We start from the raw sequence: 22,064 nt of genomic DNA on the forward strand, positions 1-22,064 counted from the left end.
TATATGTAGGCCTAACAATAATAATCTAAAATTATAACTTCTTAACTATACGTAGGCCTAACAATCTAAAATTATAATTTATTAATTATACGTAGGCCTAACAATAATAATCTAAAATTATAACTTCTTAACTATACGTAGGCCTAACAATCAAAAATTATAATTTATTAATTATACGTAGGCCTTACAATAATAATCTAAAATTATAACTTCTTAACTATACGTAGGCCTAACAATCTAAAATTATAATTTATTAATTAACACGTAGGCCTAACAATAATAATCTAAAATTATAACTTCTTAACTATATGTAGGCCTAACAATAATAATCTAAAATTATAACTTCTTAACTATACGTAGGCCTAACAATAATAATCTAAAATTATAATTTCTTACGTGAAAATTATACGTGAAAACAAATAACGACACCACCAATGGAGCCATAATATGTAGCGCCCCCAACTTGCGTGTTCGGCTTCTTCGACGATCATAAATTTCTTGATTGAATGCATCCTATCAAAGATATTAGAATACATCTTCTAATCGGTAAGTTAGGCGTTCATAATACATGATATGATTAATATCTAAATAGACAATAAAATTTGCGTAATGTTCTATATAGTAAATAATATTGTTCATCAAACTTGGGTACTGTTTGACCAACGATGGGTACGGTTTGATCAAAGATGGGTACGGGTTGACTAAAATTCTGGGTACGGGTTTGCCCAAAATTTGGGTACGGTTTGTGGGTACGGGTTGGCATGGGTACGGTTTGACTGTAATTCGGCCTACACAGCTTTCTTGTTAGGAGTAGGTAAGCCTCTCTTTAGGCAGACAAGCTTACTGTATAGCTAGCAGCATAAGCCCAGGCCACGGTTAGGCGAAATCACTAAAAAAATCAGCAGTTTTTGAGGCTTATCTTTTGGTATTTATTGGACCTATTTTTTTGGCTGATTTTGTGTTCGATGTTAGCAACAATGCAATATTATTTTTAATATTTAGATATTACATGTTGTCATGTTGTTGAATCTTTTTGAAAGCAACATCATAGTGGTCATTTACTCATCCTTGCAATCATGTTTACAAAAATCTCAACTGAGGCATAACATTTTTTTAAAAACCACATCATTCAGCTATCATACTGAAAACTAAATTTTATTTCTATTTTTCTTCCGCCCTCCTCTGACAATCTTTAAATTAAATAAGTTCGTGAAACAAGGTATGAAAAAAATCTCGCCTAACAGGTCAGTTTACTCAGTTACCCTTGTGCGTGGTGATCATGTTGTACAAAAACCACTCGCATTGAGGCGTCATCGGAATCTTTTTAACATCATTCGGTGATCGTACTGTGATATTAACAGGCCAGTTTACTTAGACTTAGATGATTGTGTTTAAAAAAGGTCATTTATTTCTGAGGTGTCGTGGAAATATTTTCTTAAAGCATCATCCCTTGGCGATCGTAGGCCTACTGTACTGTGATGTAAGGCCATTTTACTCAGTCTTGTGGTGATCATGTTTACAAAAATCCCTCTCATTTCTAAGGTGTCATTGGAATCTTTGTTTTTAAAGCAACATTATTCGGCGATGCTATTCCAGATTTTGTAATATACAGGTAGTTTCAAGGGTGTCAGGATAATGTTGATATCTATTTCTTGTACTGTGTTTTTTTTTAGAGTTGTATTTATGATAAATTGGCGCTCTATATTACTGCAACTAAAATAGTAATGACTCGAAATGAACCACAACCAAAATGACACTATCTGTGGAAATTATTATTAAAACTGAGCGTACATGTAAAGTGCTATAATAGCAGAGTTAAAGTTCAGGTGCAGCCCTTAGTGTTAAATTAAAAGTTTACTTTGGCCCTCCAACTTATTTGTATGCCTACTTTTGCAATGCACCTTCATGGTAAAGGTTAGCTAGGAGGAGTAGGTAGGTAAGCTGCTTTAATACCATAATTATTGTTATTAATTTTGTAAAGTATTTACTTATTCCATCTTGATTTCAACTGATCAAACAAAATTGTTGTTAAACCTGCTTTTTCTAAAATGTACTTTTTCAGAATGTGAGGTAACAGGGTCAGGTGAAGGGGAACGACCTGTGTTTATCAAACTGCGACATCCAAAAACTGGTAAGTGGGGTGGCAGACATTTTGTTTAAACCCAGAAAATTGGGTAAAAAGGGTGGGTGGAGGGCCATGAAATGAGCTTTAGACTGGGTGGAAAACTTCAAGGCTGGGTGGCCCCGCCCACAATAACTACATACCTGTGAGAATTTTGTTAGTGTTGTGGAAATGATTAATTTTGCCACACTCAAAACTCCACTACCCCTCATTTTCGGGACCTACCATCACTTTTGCTTGTGTTGTACCGGTTTGTTGATTATTTAATTGTGATTTGACATTAAATCTAATTAAAGTTGCTGTAACATGCAATGTTTTGTTTTTTTGTCTCCTTTTAGATAAGTGTGCATTGTTTCTGGTTGGCAATGACGGATACAAGATCTATGAATTGTTAGCATTGAAGGAGAAGTACAGATCATGGTTTATTGGAGACACAGTTCAAAGAGGTAATAATTAAAAGACCTGTCCAGACTATCAAATTTTATTCAACAAAAGCATGTGACATCATCCATGCCTAAATATGGTCATAGTGACATCACATCATCACCATACAGTATATGGGCATAACTTATCAAAGCAACCAATCATCATTTTAAATATATTTTTATAATCTTTTTTTTTTAAATTTATATTTCTTTATTTAATTTCTTGTAACTATCTGGAATGAAATTAAATTTTGATTCTATGTTAATGTATATTTTAGAACGCTGTTCTAGGACACATATAATCAGCGACTACTGGATTGTTTATTAATTGTTTATTCTACGAAAAGTATGGCTCTGAGTCAAATTAGCAATGTCGTTGAAAACCTCAATTGCATAGGACGCCCACTGAATGGACGCAAATTAGACGTTTTCAGGACACGTCCAAAAGGGCAGTTTTTGTGAGCATTACTGTATGGGTTTTGAAAAGTTTAGTGTTATTTTAAAATTTTGAAGTCATTGGAAAATGGATTTAGGTATAGAAAAGTTAATGGCAATATTTTACATTCAACTGATCATGACCTTTAAATTTTTTGGTTTTTTGAAATTTACATTGTGGGTCTGTCAATTTTGTGGAAAGGTTATATAAATGTCTTATTTATTTATAATTTTATTAATTTAGGCACATAGGCCACAGATTACCAAATGGCAGATATATCTCGGCAGGTGGAAAACGGCGCCGCGAGCACCCCTACTAGGGATGGATACGTGCGCCTAACAAAATGACATTATTATTATTATTATTATATCACAGTACTACTTAATAAGTGGCAATCACTTTCACAAGATAAACAACAATATGCTTTTACATAAACTATCCGTATAAGGCATAGTAGGGCTATAGGGAATAGAGTTGGTTTGGGTGTGAAGGGAAAAACTTGGTGTGTTAACAAGATTTAAAAGCCTATAGCCCTAGGGTTAGAAGGCAAGCATCATAATCACCAATTTAAAGCACCTCTCTACTCTTTGTGACCCAAGGTGTATGAACCTTGTATGATTTAATTTTTGGCATAATTTTTTTAATTAGCCATAGCATCAAATTACATTATATTGAATACAATAATTTATTTTCAATTATTGTTTAATTCAGATGGAAGTCTGCGAATAACAACATCAGTGGATCCATTGTTCTTGTTGCTTCCATACCTGATAAAGGCAGCAGAGGTAGGACAATTATTGCAAATAATGTCAACATTATCTTCATTAATATACCATCAATATTTCTCAATAAACATTTTAAACTTTACCATCATCTTTGTAATCGTCATTACATTAAATCGTAATCATCATCATCTGAAAATACATGCAAATGTTCATAAGACAGTATTATAACACACATAAACATTATAATCCAAAAACAGATGTTTATTGTAAAACATATTTTTTTTTTCAGAATGGCATGTACATGACTCTAGACCAATTAGTTGATGACAAACAGTTCCCACAATGCACTAGACTTTTAAAATGTTGTGAAAAGTGTGACATTAGCCAAGTATCAGACTGTAAAGGTAAGTCATCCTCCCCTACCCCTCATCCTTCATTTTTCTGTTTAAAAAATAAGCCCAGATTTCACTATGACCTATTTTATGGCAACTACAATAACATGCAGAACATGTCAATTATAATACAGTATACATTTTTAGTTGCAAACAGAGCATGAGGAATACTAAAATTAAACTTAAGATTCTCCCTTAACATAAGTAGAGCATTAACATCACTGTCTGTTCACAATTTGTATTTAATAAAAAAAATATACAAAACTTTTTGACCCTTACTTAAACTTATACACACTCCATCTTTAATTAGTTTATTTAGAATTAATTTTAGAACTTTATATACAATACTTATAATTTTATCCTATTTAGAATATTTTGTTTTCTGCCACCTTTAGGAAGTGTCGAGTTCACAGCCTACCGATACAGCGAAGACAAGACCATTACATGGCTGAAAGCGAAAGTTGAACAAGTAGCCACAAAGCTGGAGGAGAAGAGTATCCATGTGACAGGTGGTGCACAATCAGCGACCTTCGTTAGGAGTAGCAAGGGAAATGGAGCTTCAAAAGGTAGTGATTGAGTAGTACAATGCCATGGTTGTTAACACACAACACTGGGATATCCGTTGCTGTAAGCCAGCTGCTAGTGTTGCTATCCAATTCCACAAGTTCTTCTTCTTGTTGGTGGGGGGGGGGATTTGAAGACTTCGCAGTCGTTGATGGTGTGGTCAAGTTTTAGGTTGTCCGTAACTTCAAGCATCTGATGGCGAAGCACCTTTTCTTAGGAGAACTGATCCATGTCGCCACCAAACAGTCCTAAAGCTATTGAGGCGGACCCATGCTTGACGAGGGAGTTCCTAGCCTATAGGATTATTTAAAGGAGCTTGGATTGAATTGCCAGAGCCTTGAAGTGGATTTAGACCATTCTTTTCTCCATTGGTTGGTTGAAGAATGCATGATGTTAAGAATGCTTGGTCTTAATATGCACAATCAGCCTTTCTCAGTGGTGTATCTAGAAGTCTTGAAATGGAGGGGCCTGATGGGGGCGCGGAGGTGAGGTGGGGGGGCTCGATGATCAGTAGAAGGGCGCTAATTCGCAAAATAAGGTGATTTTTAACTACTTGACCGTGATTTTTTTTGGGGGGGGGGCGCGACTGGGGGTGGAGTAATTTTTGGGGAGGGGGGCGCCCCCCCGCTTTGGGAAGTGCGCTCCCCCCCCCCTCCCCCACCCGTAGATATGCCAATGGCCTTTCTCTTTTGAGGTCTTCCTGTAACATGGTCAGATCTATCTCCGTCTTGTTTTTAACCATTTTTATTTACTTCTTCTTGAGGACATTTCTTAGCCATTAATTTTATGTCTTGTATCCATTCATTGACAATCATATTATTGTTGTCTCCTATCTTTTTGAAAACAATAACCACCTTGAATTTATCCATACCTTGATTGTGTGCAATAACAGAGAGGGCGCTACACTAATTTGGTAACAACATAAAAAAAATATAAGTGCATGTGAGTATACTGCAAGTGCGATCAACCAGACTCTTGAAATTCATCGATCAAATGTTTTTCACACGCTACAGGGTGGGTTGTGAGGGGGGGGGGTGCCCTGTACAGTGTTTTATATTTTATACATATTAATTAAATGGTTGTATCTGTATAAAAACGCAATTCTCTCACTAGGCTTCATAAAAGAACTTAATAAATGTTCAAATTGTTCCAATTGTCTGACTTATTTATTTTGACTTAATTGACTGCCATTGTAATGAATAGTTTTATATAGAAATAAATAATTAATTGTTTGGTATTGTTATTAAACTGTTTCAGAAGACTACATGAGGTATGCTGTTGGGCTAGTCGGTGATTACCTTCAAGTACCATTAGCTCAGAAGCTAGCCAAGCAACTTGGGTATGTATTTTTTGTCAGTGACAAAACCATGAAAACTTTTTAAAACAGGTCTCCTTCTAATCAAAGACCATTCCAATTAAAGACCACTTTTCTGTGGTCCCAAATTAACAAATGTCTATTATCATTATTATTCTAATTTAAGACCAGAGCAGCAAAAGACCATGGAATCCCCAGTCCCAAAAGTGGTCTTTAATTGTGGCAAAGACAAGCCAAACCAGTCACTCGTCGCAAATCGTGTTTCAGAGAAAATGGCCAAAATATGCTGGAATGTCAAATTTTTAAAAATTTATTTTATTGCACTTAACTAACCTTTATATATCTATACATCATTCTATGCTGTTATTTTCCCCATTTTCAATGTTTAAACAATACTTTTTTAAGGATTTAAAGATAGTTTCTGCATGAGAAATGCCTGAAATCATAAACTTTGACGGTTAATTTCTCATATATTGTTCTTTAAACAGCTGTGTGGTTGAACGCTTGTAACTTCATAAAGATATGTCCGATTTGAATGATTTTTTTTATCATTTTATAGCTATTATTTTACTCTCTAACACTGTATTAATAACTCAAAATCGATTTTTGCGACGAGTGACTGGTTTGGCTTGTCCCCAAAACTTCTTTGAACTTTTACCTAAAAAATTAATTTACCTCTATAGAGATTATCAAATTTTCTTTCACAAAACACTGTTGTATATTATGTATATGTGGCAAAGACAAGCCAAACCAGTCACTTGTCGCAAATCGTGTTTCAGAGATAATGGCCAAAACATGCTTGAATGTCAAAATTGTTTAAATTTATTTTTATTGCACTAAACTAACCTTTTTATATGTATACATCATGCTATGCTGTTATTTTCCCCACTTTCAATGTTAAAGCAACACTTTTTAACGATTGGGTGATGGTGTCTGCCTGAGAAATGCCTGATGAAATCATAAACTTTGAAGGCTGATTTCTCAAGTATTGTTCTTTAAACAGCTCTATGTTTAAGTGCTTGTAACTTCATAAGGAAATGTCAGATTTAAATGATTCTTTTACCATTTTATAGCTCTCATTTTACTGTTTTTGTAATAACTAAAAGTCAATTTGTTTTTGCAACCAGTGCCTGGTTTGGCTTGTCTTTGCCACATATAATAGTCATGATGTGCCAATTTGGTGATAAGGTGATGTCAGTAGCCATATTTATGCATGTTTTAGTCAAATAAAATATTGAAGTCTGGACAGGACTTAGAGTTTAGACCACTGTGCACCATTAGATGTGTATAAGAGACAGGTTTTATATAGAAATAAATAATTAATTGTTTGGTATTGTTATTAAACTGTTTCAGAAGACTACATGAGGTATGCTGTTGGGCTAGTCGGTGATTACCTTCAAGTACCATTAGCTCAGAAGCTAGCCAAGCAACTTGGGTATGTATTTTTTGTCAGTGACAAAACCATGAAAATTTTTTGATACGGGTATCCTTCTAATTAAAGACCATTCCAATTTAAGACCACCTCCAATTAAAGGCCACTTTTCTGTGGACCATATTAACAAATGTCTTTTATCTTTATTATTCTAATTAGAGACCAGAGCAGCTAAAGACCATGCAAACCCCAGTCCCAAAAGTGGTCTTTAATTGGAGGCAGACCTGTATTCATATTCTCCACATTAAAAGCTTTAAAATAATGGGTCAAATAGACTTATTATTGCCAAAGCTTTGAGTAAAAGTATAACAGCTTCTCTCTGTATTAAAATGTAAATTACTTCCACATTCTTGTGCTAATTACTCAGTTTAACAAGTAGCGACAGTTTGCAGGTTTGGGCTGGTAAGCCTCATATAATAAATAGACAAGTCAATGCAGTCATTCAATACTAAAACTAATAATATTAATAATAATAATGATGGTAGACTTATATAGCACATCATGCTAAGACCACTAGGCACTTCACATTATTATTTCCACAGTCATTGGATTAAACATGGAGGGGGGGTTGGAGGTATTCCATAACGTTGCAGCAGCTAATCAGCGTATTTGGCATTCTAACCCAGGTACCCCACTTATACTCCTAGGTGGAGAGAAGCAATTAATGCAGATATAGTTCCTTGCTCAAGGACACAAGTGAAATGCATAGCAAGGGAGGGATTGAATCCCTGACCTCGAGATTGGAAAATCATTCCCCCACTGTACCAAACCACTTTTACAACACACTTGTGATCTACATTCTTGAGATCCTTTCATAAGAATATTTTCTTACCGATGCACTGTAGCTCCCTCGTGGGCTAGTTTCATGTATTTCATTAACACAATGCTACATTTGTGAGGTACTGTAACTACCAATGCCTGTTTCATCAATAAATGCTTGACAATTTTGACAGTTTGTGGGTTAGGAGGAGCTGAGATTCATTTTTAGTTTATTTGACCAAAGCAGATGAAATAATTCATAAGAGTCTTGTCAGTAGTGAGATTTTGTAATATGAGTTTCACAAGATAGCTAGCGACAGCAAAGTTACCATTGGGTGATATTGCCCAATCATTTGTATGCGAGAAGCCTAGCAGAGGTGCATTGAAATTATATAAAAAAAATAACTAAAAATGTTACAGGCATTAACTAGTGGTCACTCCATTGAATGCATACCTCAACCTGACTACTGAATAATATAAAAAAAAAAAAAACAACCAAAACTTCTTTGAACTTTTACCTAAAAAATTAATTTACCTCTATAGAGATTATCAAATTTTCTTTCACAAAACACTGTTGTATATTATGTATATGTGGCAAAGACAAGCCAAACCAGTCACTTGTCGCAAATCGTGTTTCAGAGATAATGGCCAAAACATGCTTGAATGTCAAAATTGTTGAAATCTATTTTATTGCACTAAACTAACCTTTTTATATGTATACATCATGCTATGCTGTTATTTTCCCCACTTTCAATGTTAAAGCAACACTTTTTAACGATTTTCAACGGTGTCTGCCTGAGAAATGCCTGATGAAATCATAAACTTTGAAGACTGATTTCTCAAGTATTGTTCTTTAAACAGCTCTATGTTTAATTGCTTGTAACTTCATAAGGAAATGTCGGATTTAAATGATTATTTTACCATTTTATAGCTCTCATTTTACTGTTTTTGTAATAACTAAAAGTCAATTTGTTTTTGTAACCAGTGACTGGTTTGGCTTGTCTTTGGTGATAAGGTGATGTCAGTAGCCATATTTATGCATGTTTTAGTCAAATAAAATATTGAAGTCTGGACAAGACTTAGAGTTTAGACCACTGTGCACCATTTCACTTAAGTTTATCCATTAATAGTTTCTGCATAGTCCTCGTTACTTTTTACCATTAATAATTTTTACCCCACAATTTAATCGCCTCTTTCTTTGATGAGTATGTACAGTACCACTCCACTAAATTTTATAATGATCCATTCCATTAGTTTTTCCATATACTGCCACCAACAGCAGTGAATGCATAAGCTCCTTAGCAGTGGTAATAAAGATAAGTAAAAAATTCATTATTGTTAGTATACAATACAGCCTACATGAAATTTGTTCTTTGGACCCTTAAGGATATTAAAACATAAACATAATTTTACATTTTACGTAGGCATGACGTACTACTTTTATTATTATATATTATTTTTAATTTTTTGGTAAGACTGTGACATGCAGGTAGTTTAAAATCACCTCATATGGCTTTTTTTTTCTCAAGCTATCGCCAAAGATAACCTGTGTGGCCTCAGTTAATCATTGCACCCTCATATATCCAATCCCAATTTCAATAATAATGTAAATGTCAAGGTAACAATATATATCGTCATGGTAGTTGTAATGACATGTCAATTCAGAAAGCTGAAAATTCAATAAGATAACTATTTGAAAATAATTAGCTCGATTACTGCTGCCGGCAAAAAACTGCAATGTGACCACCATCAAGATGTGACAGTAATTGTTACATAATGTTGGCAATTAGGTCTAAAATTGTGAATTGGTCAAGGGAAAAAGTACCATATTAGAAAACTCATTTGGTCTGGCTGATCACTGGTCACTTTAAAGGCCTATGTCACAAATATAGGAGTTGTATGCATCCATTAAAGATATGTATTGCCACCTCAAAAAAGAAAAAAAAAAAAATAATAATCAAAAAAAAAAAAAAAACAACCCCTCAAAAAATTCAAATAATAATTTATAAGTATCAATTGTTAAAAAGTTGCTTAGACACATAAAATATACAGGTTGTAATTGTATACTGGTGAATATTATTTAAATTTTGCTGGTATAATATGCAAACCTCATAGGTGGGTTGATTGACTGAAATCAAAATTTAATTATAATTTTCTGGTTGAAAACTATATGTAGATCTACAACATTATTTTTCCAAAGGTCATGGTCCTTATCTATATTCTATCTCTGTTAAATCTTCTAAAGACTGTGGCTTAAGATTCTTAGTTGGCTTTCATTCAGTAGTCTATATGTAACAGACTAATTAGATGCTTGCCAAGTCTACCAAGTTTGGATGTCATTGAATGTACAGCATATGCTAGGGCAAATATAAATACAATATATACGATATACAAAATTAATACAATATACAATAAACAATTCATAATTTTATTTGAAGTAACAATATAATTGACAAAATTATTATTTGTTTTTTGTTTTTTTTTTGGTTGACTATACAGCATATGCTAGGGAAAATATAAATACAATATATACGATATACAAATATTATACAATATATAAAATAAACAATACAAAATTTTATTTGAAGTAACAATATAAATGACAAAATAATAATTTTTTTTTTTTTCGGTTGCCATTTGAAATTTCTGCGTAAAGCGCATATATGCAATGTGCAATATGTGCTATATAAATATAACATTATTATTATTATTATTATTATTATTATTATTTAAAAAATGTTCTTCTATTTTGAATGGAAGCATAATATACTTATATTTTAAGAGAGAGAACAATTGAAAAAGTTCCATGAATGAAGAATTAACACCTTCTCCCACCTTTGGACAAGCATGGACCCCTGTCTTCCAACCCCTCAACAATGAATGAATGAATGCGCTGCTATCCGCAGCATTTATTTTGTCCAATATACTGTAAAACCTCGAATTGAAGCCCAGTGAACTTAATCTCGAGATGAAGCCCATCTCGAATCGGAGCCTCCCCTCTTTAATTTGCAAAACTAGCCTTGAAAAGAAGCCCATCTCGAAAAGAAGCTCATGGGCTTCTTTTGCAGATAGCATAGGCTTTTCGAGATAGCACAGTACAAACACTGTACATGAATTTCAGAAAACAAAATAAATTTAAAACAAGCTTTTTACAGTAGTTTAGTTGATTTTATGCCATTTAAATACACTTCATGATACAGATTGATGTTACAGTGGCCTTATTTATTGTTTTATAGCACAAATTCACAAAATTTACAGCATTCATTTTGAAAAGAAGCCCCCTCTTTACTTTGCAAAGTAGCCTCGAAAAGAAGCCCATCTCAAAATGAAACCCATTTCGAAAATAAGCCCATTCAAAGTTCGCAAAAAGAAAGAAGCCCAGGGCTTCAATCTCAGGTTTTACAGTATATTAAAAATACATCAGAAAAATAGTTTTTTGTACTCTACAGATTTTTTAAAAGAAAGTACAGTACTGTAAGAAACATCAATACAGCACAAAAACATCAATACAGCACAAAAACATCAATACAACACAAAAACATCATTATGGGAAAAGTAACAATACATGTTATAAGCTATCTTAATTATTAAATGGATATTAAGAAGGATTTTTTTTTATATACAAACTTCGAAATTAAAAAGATCGTCAGACTAAAAATAATTCAGCAATTTGCTGAACAAACAACATTAACTTGAGTGCCATTATTCCCTAATACAGCTATGGTCTAAAATTACAATTTTGGACCGTATATCATCATTATTCGCTATCTCCGCCTACGGCAGAATGCGCACTAACATGAGTTATTTGTTTCCACAGTTTTCTGTCTTTGACAAGCATGTTAAGAGAATTTATATTGAGGCCTGTCCGTGTTATGATGTTATCTTTCCACCTTTTAGGCTGCCAACCACTATTTCTCCAAACACACTAGTGGGCCATATATACCATAAAATAATTCATCCTGATTTTTTTCTGAGAACTGGACTAAGGCTCTAGACGGCCTCATGGTTTGGGCCCGCCAATCAAACGTTTTAGATCCACGGTAGGCAAATTTGTGTATCCACGACTGTCCACAATGCTACATACTTCATAGCTATTGGAAGCATTTTGTAAGTGATCGGGGGGCTTAATAAATTAGGCTGTTAAACCGTAGACCTGCTACCCCTATCAACAGATAATGGAGTTAGTGGGGTTTGAGTGCATAACCAACTCAACCGAACATGGTTGGTAGAGCCGCAACTTGCAAAGCTGTTCCAAACCCAATGCACGGGCAGATACAGGATTCAAAGTTAGTGAGGACTATACCATACCAACCTCAGCTCCAAAATAGTTGAAAAAATAGTTCCTCTGCCAGGAAATAGCACATGCATACTTTTAAAAAAATGATTGTCCTTCACTTTATTGGTTTAAATTGTTATCGCAAGTAAAATCAGGGTCTTTTGACCTGTGTACCATTTCCTGCTGGTGATGACAGTTTTTAACCCCAAAAGTTTTAAAAATAGTTAGTTGTTTTTATTTTATACCTCTAATCATTTTCAAAATCAATCTTGATTACTGTCAAGAAATTTGAATGTACATACAATACAAAAACTAGAGCATGGTGCATTTTTGTTTAAAAAGTGGTCCAGCCAAGCTGGTGTGGTTCCGATGGCCCTGTACTTAACAAGAAATTATGATAGAATCAATTCCTTCAATATTTCATCAATTTAATCTTATCTGCTTATCTGGTATAATTGTTCGCATGGCCTTGGATTTATTATTTTTTTTTTGTATTCTTCCTTTACATATTAGCTCTTTGATATAGTATAATGGATGACAGGCAACTGTAATAACTACATAATGGCGTTTTCTTTATTTTGTCTCTCCTTGACACTGGATAAAAGAGCATATAGAGACATTGCTCTGTTTATGCGCTGCAGAAAATAATAGCAAATTTTTAAATAATTCAAAGTGCACTAAACTTTTAGCTGGAAAATTACAAAAGGCATTGTTTAGTTGTATATTTTATGATGGTAATTTGCTTGAAAATTTGCCAATCATGTCATGATGTTGGCATTTCCTAGCAATAAATGAGGAAGAAATGCAATTTTGTATCTTTATCATGGTAATGACTTGTCAGTTATGACCAACGTTATTTAAATTGTATTCTCATGTTGTGCGTGAATGCTTAAAAATTATTAATGCAGTCCATCTCTACTCATCCAGTTTTTTTTTTTTTTTTTTTTTTTTAGCAAGTTTAAGTTCTATTTTTCATAATTATATTTAGTGGAACCTTAAACATATAATAAAGCTGGCAGTTTTTTCAACTAAAATGGTTAGGAGAATTTCATTAAAATAAGGCTCAACTCAAGGCCCACTTTGATATAGGTGAAAATATTTATCTGGTTTGTAGATACAATGTGAGAAATTTTCTGTTTTAACAAACCAATTGATTTGAACTGACCTTTACTGACAGTTTCAATGTTCATTCCACGAACATCATCTTCAACGTGACAACTCTATTGTTTAAATCAAAACGACATACCAATAGGTGGCGGTAGCTTAACAATAGGGTTGTATACGTGACTCAGGATGTGGGTGCTCTCGTCTCTGTTTATCGTTCATTTCCCTCTATGTCTGATCCATATGGACTGCAGTGCTGGATATGCCTGGTGTTTTCATCAGCTGCTTGATCGATGATCTTAGGATGAGCCCTGTCAATGATATGACAATTGACTGGGTTCATCACATTGGTAACCACGAACTTTTCACCACATTGGTCACCACTGACTTTTCCATAAGCATAATGTCAATCCCTCGCTGTGCATTTCACTTGCAATTTGTTTTCTCAATTTCTAAATCATATAGTAGTACTGTAGAATGAATATTACATTTGATTATTATTGAATCAGTTTTACTTTTTTATGTTGTTTTTTTTTGCCTTTACTGTGTGTTTTGATGATGGAGCAAGGGCAGTTTGAGCTTGTGCCTATTCCTTGCTCCTGGCAAGATTGTGCTCTTACTTTGTCGAATAAATTTTATCATTATAAATATTATTATTATTATTATTATTATTGGTGATCCGCTTCTCGAGTGGATCACCTTGTTATTGTCAGAGATCTTCATCTTTTTTTTTTATTCTACATTTCCTTCCATTTCTGTTCGCACGATATCTCAAAATTGCCACAAGTTACGCACACGGTCGCTTCAACGATCATTTTGGCTTCGCCTGGAATAGTCACGGTAAGGTTTTCAAGGTGACCAGTCATGCGTGACGTCAGCTACGCGGAATTTTGCGTTTTTACATTATCGATCATATCAGTCTAACCATTTGCTATTTTGAAATCGTATTAAGTGAGCATTAACTTCAGGTCAATGTTAAATGTACTGTACCCTAATTTTACGCGTGTGCTTCGTAACACGTGCGTGAAAATTTCAAAATGCTCAAAATCACTTTTTGACTAAATTAGAGCATGTTACACGCCATTTTGAGCATTTCAAAATTTTTTGAAATTTACCAATACGTGCGCGCAGCATGTACGGAAGCTAGAAAGTTTTTTTGTCACATTTTGGGTTCCTGACATTGTTTTTACAAATTTCCGCTCCTTTCAATCACCTTATGGCCAATAACAATGCCGTACGCACGCATCAAACTTTGTGCGCATTTGTGCTGATATACAGTGAAATTTTACTAAAATCAGGCCTGATATTAAACTTACTGCTCTTTATGATGAAAGGTGACCCCCAATTTTTATTACATATAGTTGTAAATGTGATTTTCTAGCTCATAATGGCCGATCGGACGTTGTGATGTCATCATATTGCCATCTGAATTCAACAAACTGAATTTTATTGATGACGTCATTTTTAAAAATGCGCATTTGAGCGTATCTCGCTTATTCTTGGTCAATCGTCTTCCAACTTTGAGTATGTTATAGCTGAGGCAATTCTCTTTCGTTATGTGACTTCTTTTTACATTTTGATGACGTCATCATGGTCAAAAAAAAAGCTTTTTTTGGAGCCTTCTCATCTTTCATTCTTAAAAGATGTAAACACATTGAAAATAGAGGGCGGCAGACAGTATTTCGACACTATCAGACCGATAGTTCGTATACTGTAAAGGCAAAATTCGTGTGGCATTACCAACCAACAGGGGGTTTGGAAATTTCAGAAAAAAAAAAAATTTTTTTTTATTACGCCCTCCGATGCCTTGAAATCTCCAAAGATAAAATATGTATATTTCTTCCTAATTATATAAATTTGAAGGATTTAACCATTCCATTTTACATTCACCAATAAAATATTATTTTTTATTTTCTAATCCATCAGGATGTTTTTGGCAAAACTATTTGCTAAATACAGTAACAAAGCAAAATTTTATTTTTATTCTGCCCTCCTCCGATGATCTTTAGAAAAATAAGTATGTGAAACAAGGAATAAAACAAGTCTTGCCTTAGGCCTACTTGGTTAGGAAACCAAAAATTCCCTTTTTGTGCTACGATACTAACATTAAATGGACCAGACAGGATATTTGGTTAAAATTACAATTAAGCAATTCTACAAAACTCCTATGAGTTGATTTAATTTTTAAAAAACAACAGATTACTATGCATATATCGAACGATTTAATCTATATTTTTGAAACAAGATGGAACTTGAGCCACATACTACTGTACCGATCAAAACAAAACACTTGACTTGAACTGATAAATGCTATATTCACATGTTCCAAGGTATTCTCACCAATAAATAGCTACAAGTGCTCTCAAGATGGCCTACAGCTGTCTCTTATACACATCTAGATGTGTATAAGAGACAGATAAAGGTCTCTCCCTGGGCCCCATATTTCAAATTCCTGGATCAGAAACCGATGAATCTAAAAAAAACCCTCCTCCAATTGCTTATTTATTGGTCACTGATTACTGAAATGAACACACACAGTGCAAACAATGGTGGTGCAGAAATTTGCCAAGAGGATCTGAACCAACCATGAGGTATGCTTAGAGCCTTGCTCATGTTTTCAGAATAAAATCTCTGGTGGATTATCAATTAATTTTAGATCGGTGAATTATTTTTGTCAGATGAACTCATCATGGTGTTGTCTGACAGTGGGAGGAAGGGAGGGGAAGCAGGGGCGGATCCAGTAAGGGTGAACTGGGGCACATTCGGCACATTCCGCCCCCCCCCCCGCCTGGAAAGGTGGGGATTTCCCCTGACACCTTGGTAGCACCACCAATATCTACCGTATATCCCCCTCCAAAATCTCAGGGAAGCAACCTATAGTTGGTCGTGCACATAATTTAGCACTACAGTGTTTCATTCCTTTAAATGATTGGGCGAGACTTTTTTTATACCTTGTACAGCAAACCCGCTGAATGCAAATATTGATGATTTCAAATAAAAATAAAATTTTATTTTCAGCCAATTAGAGATGTGTATAAGAGACAGATATAGTAGTATGTAGAATGAATATTACATTTGATTATTATTGAATCAGTTTTACTTTTTTATGTTTCTCTTTTGCCTTTACTGTGTGTTTTGATGATGGAGTAAGGGCAGTTTGAGCTTGTGCCTATTCCTTGCTCCTTGCAAGATTGTGCTCTTACTTTGCCGAATAAATTTTATCATTATAAATATTATTATTATTATTATTGGTGATCCGCTTCTCGAGTGGATCACCTCTTGTTATTGTCAGAGATCTTCATCTTTTTTTTTTTATTCTACATTTCCTTCCATTTCTGTTCGCACGATATCTCAAAATTGCCACAAGTTACGCACACGGTCGCTTCAACGATCATTTTGACTTGCCTGGAATAGTCGCGGTAAGGTTTTCAAGGTGACCAGTCATGCGTGACGTCAGCTACGCGCAATTTTGCGTTTTTACATTATCGATCATATCAGTCTAACCATTTGCTATTTTGAAATCATATTAAGTGAGCATTAACTTCAGGTCAATGTTAAATGTACCCTAATTTTACGCGTGTGCTTCGTAACGCGTGCGTACGCATGCGTCAAAATTTCAAAATGCTCGAAATCACTTTTTGACTAAATTAGAGCACGTTACACGCCATTTCGAGCATTTCAAAATTTTTCGAAATTTACCACTACGCGTGCGCAGCACGTACGGAAGCTAGAAATTAAGTTTTTTTGTCACATTTTGGGTTCCTCACATTGTTTTTACAAGTTTCCGATCCTTTCAATCACCTTATGGCCAATAACAATGCCGTACGCACACATCAAACATAGTGAACTTTGTGCGCATTTGTGCTGATATACAGTGAAATTTTACTAAAATCAGGCCTGATTTTAAACATACTGCTCTTTAGTCTTTGAGTTGTAAATGTGATTTTCTAGCTCATAATGGCCGATCGGACATTGTGACATCATCATATTGCCATCTGAATTCAACAAACTGAATTTTATCGATGACGTCATTTTTAAAAATGTGCATTTGAGCGTATCTCGCTTATTCTTGGTCGATCGTCTTCCAACTTTGAGTATGTTATAGCTGAGGCAATTCTCTTTCGTTATGTGACTTCTTTTTACATTTTGATGACGTCATCATGGTCAAAATAATGGTTTTTGATGACCCCCTCATCTTCCTTTCCTCAAACGTTTAATGACCCCCCATAATCACCTTAACCAGTCGTGATTTCTGAATGATATTTAGTGGGCATAAATTTCAGGTCATGGTTAAATGTGATGTACCTTAATTTCCTGTACGCACGTCTTAACGTGCTTAATATCATGCCTTTTTTAAATCAGTTATAGCTCCTTAGGATGAAAGGTGACCCCCAATTTTTATTACATTCTAAAAGCACATGAGTTGTAGATATGATTTTATATATCATAATAACTGATCGGACATTGTGACATCACCATATTGCCATCTGCAGTCAATGAAAGTTGATACATATAATCTTATATCAAGACACAACAGTGACATTAAGATGCGCATGTGCGTCATGACGTGCGTGTACGCATGAGTAAATCTTTTAAAATGTTCCAAATTCTTTTTTAACAAACTAAATTAGCTAATTTTGCCATTATCAGCATTTAAATATTGCTCAATCCGCACCGCGCCCACTTCCTCGTGGGTCAAAGTGCGGCGGATCACCCGACTCATCCTCAGTGACGAGTTCAAATCTAGTTTACTTTCATTTTATATTTTATTTTATTTCAATCACAAATAGCAGTGAAATTAACACTTAATTGCATATGATTTACAATATACATTAATATTCTCTATAAAAATTAAAACTTAAAAAATTGTTTAACATTTAACACAAATAAAAATATAAAAAGTAACATTTGACAAGGCGAGAATTTTTTTATACCTTGTATAGCGAACCTGCTGAATGCAAATATTGATGATTTCAAATAAAAATAAAATTTTATTTTCGGCCAATTAGTGCACCCGGCGCCACAAAAAAAAAGGAGAATTTCATAAAAAAAGATAAAAAAGTTTTTGTTTATATTTATTACGCCCTTCGCATCCTTGAAATCTCCAAAGGTAAAATATGTATATTTCTTCCTAATTATATAAATTTGAAGCATTTAACCATCCAACTTTACATTCACCAATACAATTTTATTTTTATTTTCTCCTCTGTCTGGATGTTTTACTATTTGCTAAATAAAAAAACAAAATTTAATTTTTATTTGTATTCCACCCTCTTTCGGTTATCTTTAAAAAAATAAGTAAGCGAAACAAGGAATGAAGAAAGATGACACAAAATTTATGTCAAAATGCTACTGAATATTAAACCGAGAAGACTCGGCCATAATTTTTTGATTTACATAACTGTCTGTTTTGGAATTAAACCCCTTTAAGGATGCACACGCTCCACAGTATAATGAAGTCATCAATTTTATTTTAAGCCATCTTCTCAATCTCATTAGATTTCTTATTGGCAGCCATTAATTGTTACATCTCATTTTGCAAACCCTTAATGGATGTCGGCACCTAATAAATGTTATGCTAAGATCACTGAGTACCAACAGGCTTGTATAAATATCTCCCTCGTTAAGCCATGCTCCTTCTCTCGCAAGGTGACGTCATGATTAAGTCTGAGCCAGCATCATCTTATTTTTATTCTCTTGCCTAAAACACAACAAAAATCTAAATGAACCACAAATTAGAATTGAATTTGAATTATTACAATGTAACCTTAAATTTACACGTCCCTAATAAATTTGTTTTTTTAAACAATATGCTAATTATACATAAAATTTGACAAACTTTAATCAAAAACAAAAAGTTTACACTATTAAATTTTACACAAATTAATAATATCATAATAAACTCAAAATCTAATAATTACAGTAGTACAATAATTCCAATTAATTTTACGTATTTGTTAAAAAAAACATTTAATTATGTTATTTGTGCCTAATAGTTTTAATGTATTGAAATAATACAGTAATATATAATATATTATATAATAATTTAAATTTATTTGTTGCAGCATTGAAGAAAAGGTGGTGAGCCCTAAAAGTAGCGAGCCTGCTGCTAAGAAGATCAAACTATCAAAGGATCTTCCAGAGGCTACGGAAGATTATAGCAAGTACTTCACAGAAAAGTCCTCAAAAACAAAGGTAAGTGTATAAACCAAGTGTAAAGCAGTTGTCTTCCGATATTTAATCATACGTACAAGTACTATAGGGACAAAGGTTGGGTTTGCTGGATACTTGCATTTCAGCCCTTCAGATAAAACATTAAGTAGAGCATGGATGAAATTGAAAATAGGGAACAAAGGTGGATTGAAAGCAGTGGTTGTACAGTAGTTCAGATTTATAAATTTTTTTTGTCTCAAAGGACTAGCGCTCGTACGGTACAGTAATTTCCTTCTTCCCTAAAGATTACTTCATCTCTAACCACCTCAGTAAACCAGTGCCAACTTCTCTGTGATGTGATCATTGGTGGGACAGATTAAACTTGCATTTAAATACAGTATAGGAAGCAACATTGTAAACAGGCCCGTGTTGAATAAGGAAGCAACATTGTAAATAGGTTTAATAATTAATCTGAACATCGGCTTTTTGTTCTTACATTGAATTCTCAATTTATTGAATATTAATATTGTAATTGTATATACTTTCACCATGGATACAATTAAATAACATTGAAGCTTGTATTATGATCAAGCTTGTAACGCACTAAGTATTAATAATTAAATATATGTGGTTGTACCAGACTGTATGTCATGAAAAATTTATACAAAGAAATAACCTTAACAACATTTCAAATGATTGATTGATTAATATTATTAGAGTGATGGTTGCCTTACCTGAAGTGTTATTGTACTGAATACTCACAAATGATTCGGGTGGTGATCGATCGAACTCATGACCTCCAGATAACTAGCCTGGTGTTATAACCACTAGACCACCGAGCTTGTGCTTAGTAGCAGGTTTTTATATTTAAAGATAGGATAAAGGTAAAGCTAGGAAAATAACCCATAACTTGCAGCGTCATTGTGCTGAATTGCGTACTGGTGTGGCGACTACCAAGCAGGGGTTTAGCCAGAAAAAACGAAACAGGCCGTCCAAATTAGAAGCCAGTGGGCGGGCCACGTCCATCATTGGGAATCCCTACCGAATATTGGTGCAAAAACAACGTACATTCAATGAATAAATGTTGTTTTTATCAAACGTAAATATAATTTAGCTTTAGTTTAATGTAACATTTGATAGATTTGAAGAATATAAAGAATTTGCTAAAGGTATAGCAGGCCCAATTAGGCTAGGCCGAGGTGATTAGGACAAGCCATCCAAGCCGTCATGGTAAAAGTGACTGTCCTAAATAATTGTAGGCCGTCCAAAAGACGGCCGGACGGCTTGCTGAATAAGCCTATGCTACCTAGTCGACGTAAATGGGTGCTTATACCTGTAGTACCTTGTTCACATCATTTCATGATGACAGGGGCTGAAATGAACCATAGCATCGGGGTAACCCTACTCTAACGAAAAATACAATGGGTTCTTTAAACTGCATATAAACCAAATGAGGCTTGACACCCCAAAAACCGGCATCAGTGACCAAAAAAAATGAAAATTGACTTTTTAATAAATTCTTATTCTCCACATTGTAAGCTTTCAAACGATGGGTCATATAGCACTGCCACATTCTTGTGCTAATTACTCAGTTTCCATGAGATTTATATTTTAAATTCATGACGAGTAAAGTGATCTTATGTCTTATGTCAGTTTTAAGATTATCGACAGTATGATGGTTTTGGAATGGCAAGCCTCAAATGTGTACACAGGACCTCCACTTTTAAGTCCTTGTCCATGAAGGCTTGGTTCTACCAACCGAACCCTAGACGAGGAGCGGCTCAAACCAGTGCCGATGTTAAGGCTGTAGTTAACAGCGCCCCTGCCTTTACCGCATTTTGAATAGAGATGTTTTAATTAAAGAATATGTTTTATAATAAGTATGGAAAAGTGCACCCTTTAAACATAAAATATTTTTATGATATTGATATGGTAATTAAAAGGCACTTGGAAAAACTCAGATAATTTCATCTTGAGGAATATGAAAGCCTTGTAAAAGTGCGTTGCAGCAGTTAATGCTTTGTATTTTTTACATATGTAAATATTTATTAACTAAGCCTTTCAAATCCCATAATTTCATAGCTTCCAGGGGATTCTGAACGATGTTGGCCACGCCCACGGATGCTGTTGTCAGGGAAATCGGCTCCCTTGTAGGGGACATTAGCGCCACCCCCCCCCCCCTAATTTCGGGCAAATCCTGGTGCCACACGAATTGTAACTGTACTTGGTAGGAGGCAAATGATTTTTAATGAACTTGTGGAACTGTACTATTAAATGCGTAACTCTGAATACTTTGGTACTGGTATAGGCATTTATACTGAACCTCTTCCTTGAGGCTATAAAGGTCTCTTATACACATCT

The 22,064-nt window shown here is 34.3% G+C and overlaps 1 protein-coding gene across 1 annotated transcript in view; it reads left to right on the plus strand.

The window, feature by feature from the left end:
* Positions 1-22,064, plus strand: part of LOC117119127 (ribonuclease H2 subunit B-like) — a 26,455-nt gene that overhangs the window by 2,922 nt on the left and 1,469 nt on the right. The window contains exons 2-8 of the mRNA XM_033263945.1: positions 2,063-2,131; positions 2,461-2,568; positions 3,695-3,768; positions 3,998-4,112; positions 4,496-4,666; positions 5,922-6,003; positions 19,616-19,745. Coding sequence (XP_033119836.1) covers positions 2,063-2,131; positions 2,461-2,568; positions 3,695-3,768; positions 3,998-4,112; positions 4,496-4,666; positions 5,922-6,003; positions 19,616-19,745 — 749 coding nt within the window. The remainder of the gene's footprint in view (positions 1-2,062; positions 2,132-2,460; positions 2,569-3,694; positions 3,769-3,997; positions 4,113-4,495; positions 4,667-5,921; positions 6,004-19,615; positions 19,746-22,064) is intronic.

Source organism: Anneissia japonica, unplaced genomic scaffold (genome assembly GCF_011630105.1).
Source record: "Anneissia japonica isolate Jap-2015-1 unplaced genomic scaffold, ASM1163010v1 scaffold1792_len1028045_cov167, whole genome shotgun sequence".
Taxonomy (NCBI): domain Eukaryota; kingdom Metazoa; phylum Echinodermata; class Crinoidea; order Comatulida; family Comatulidae; genus Anneissia; species Anneissia japonica.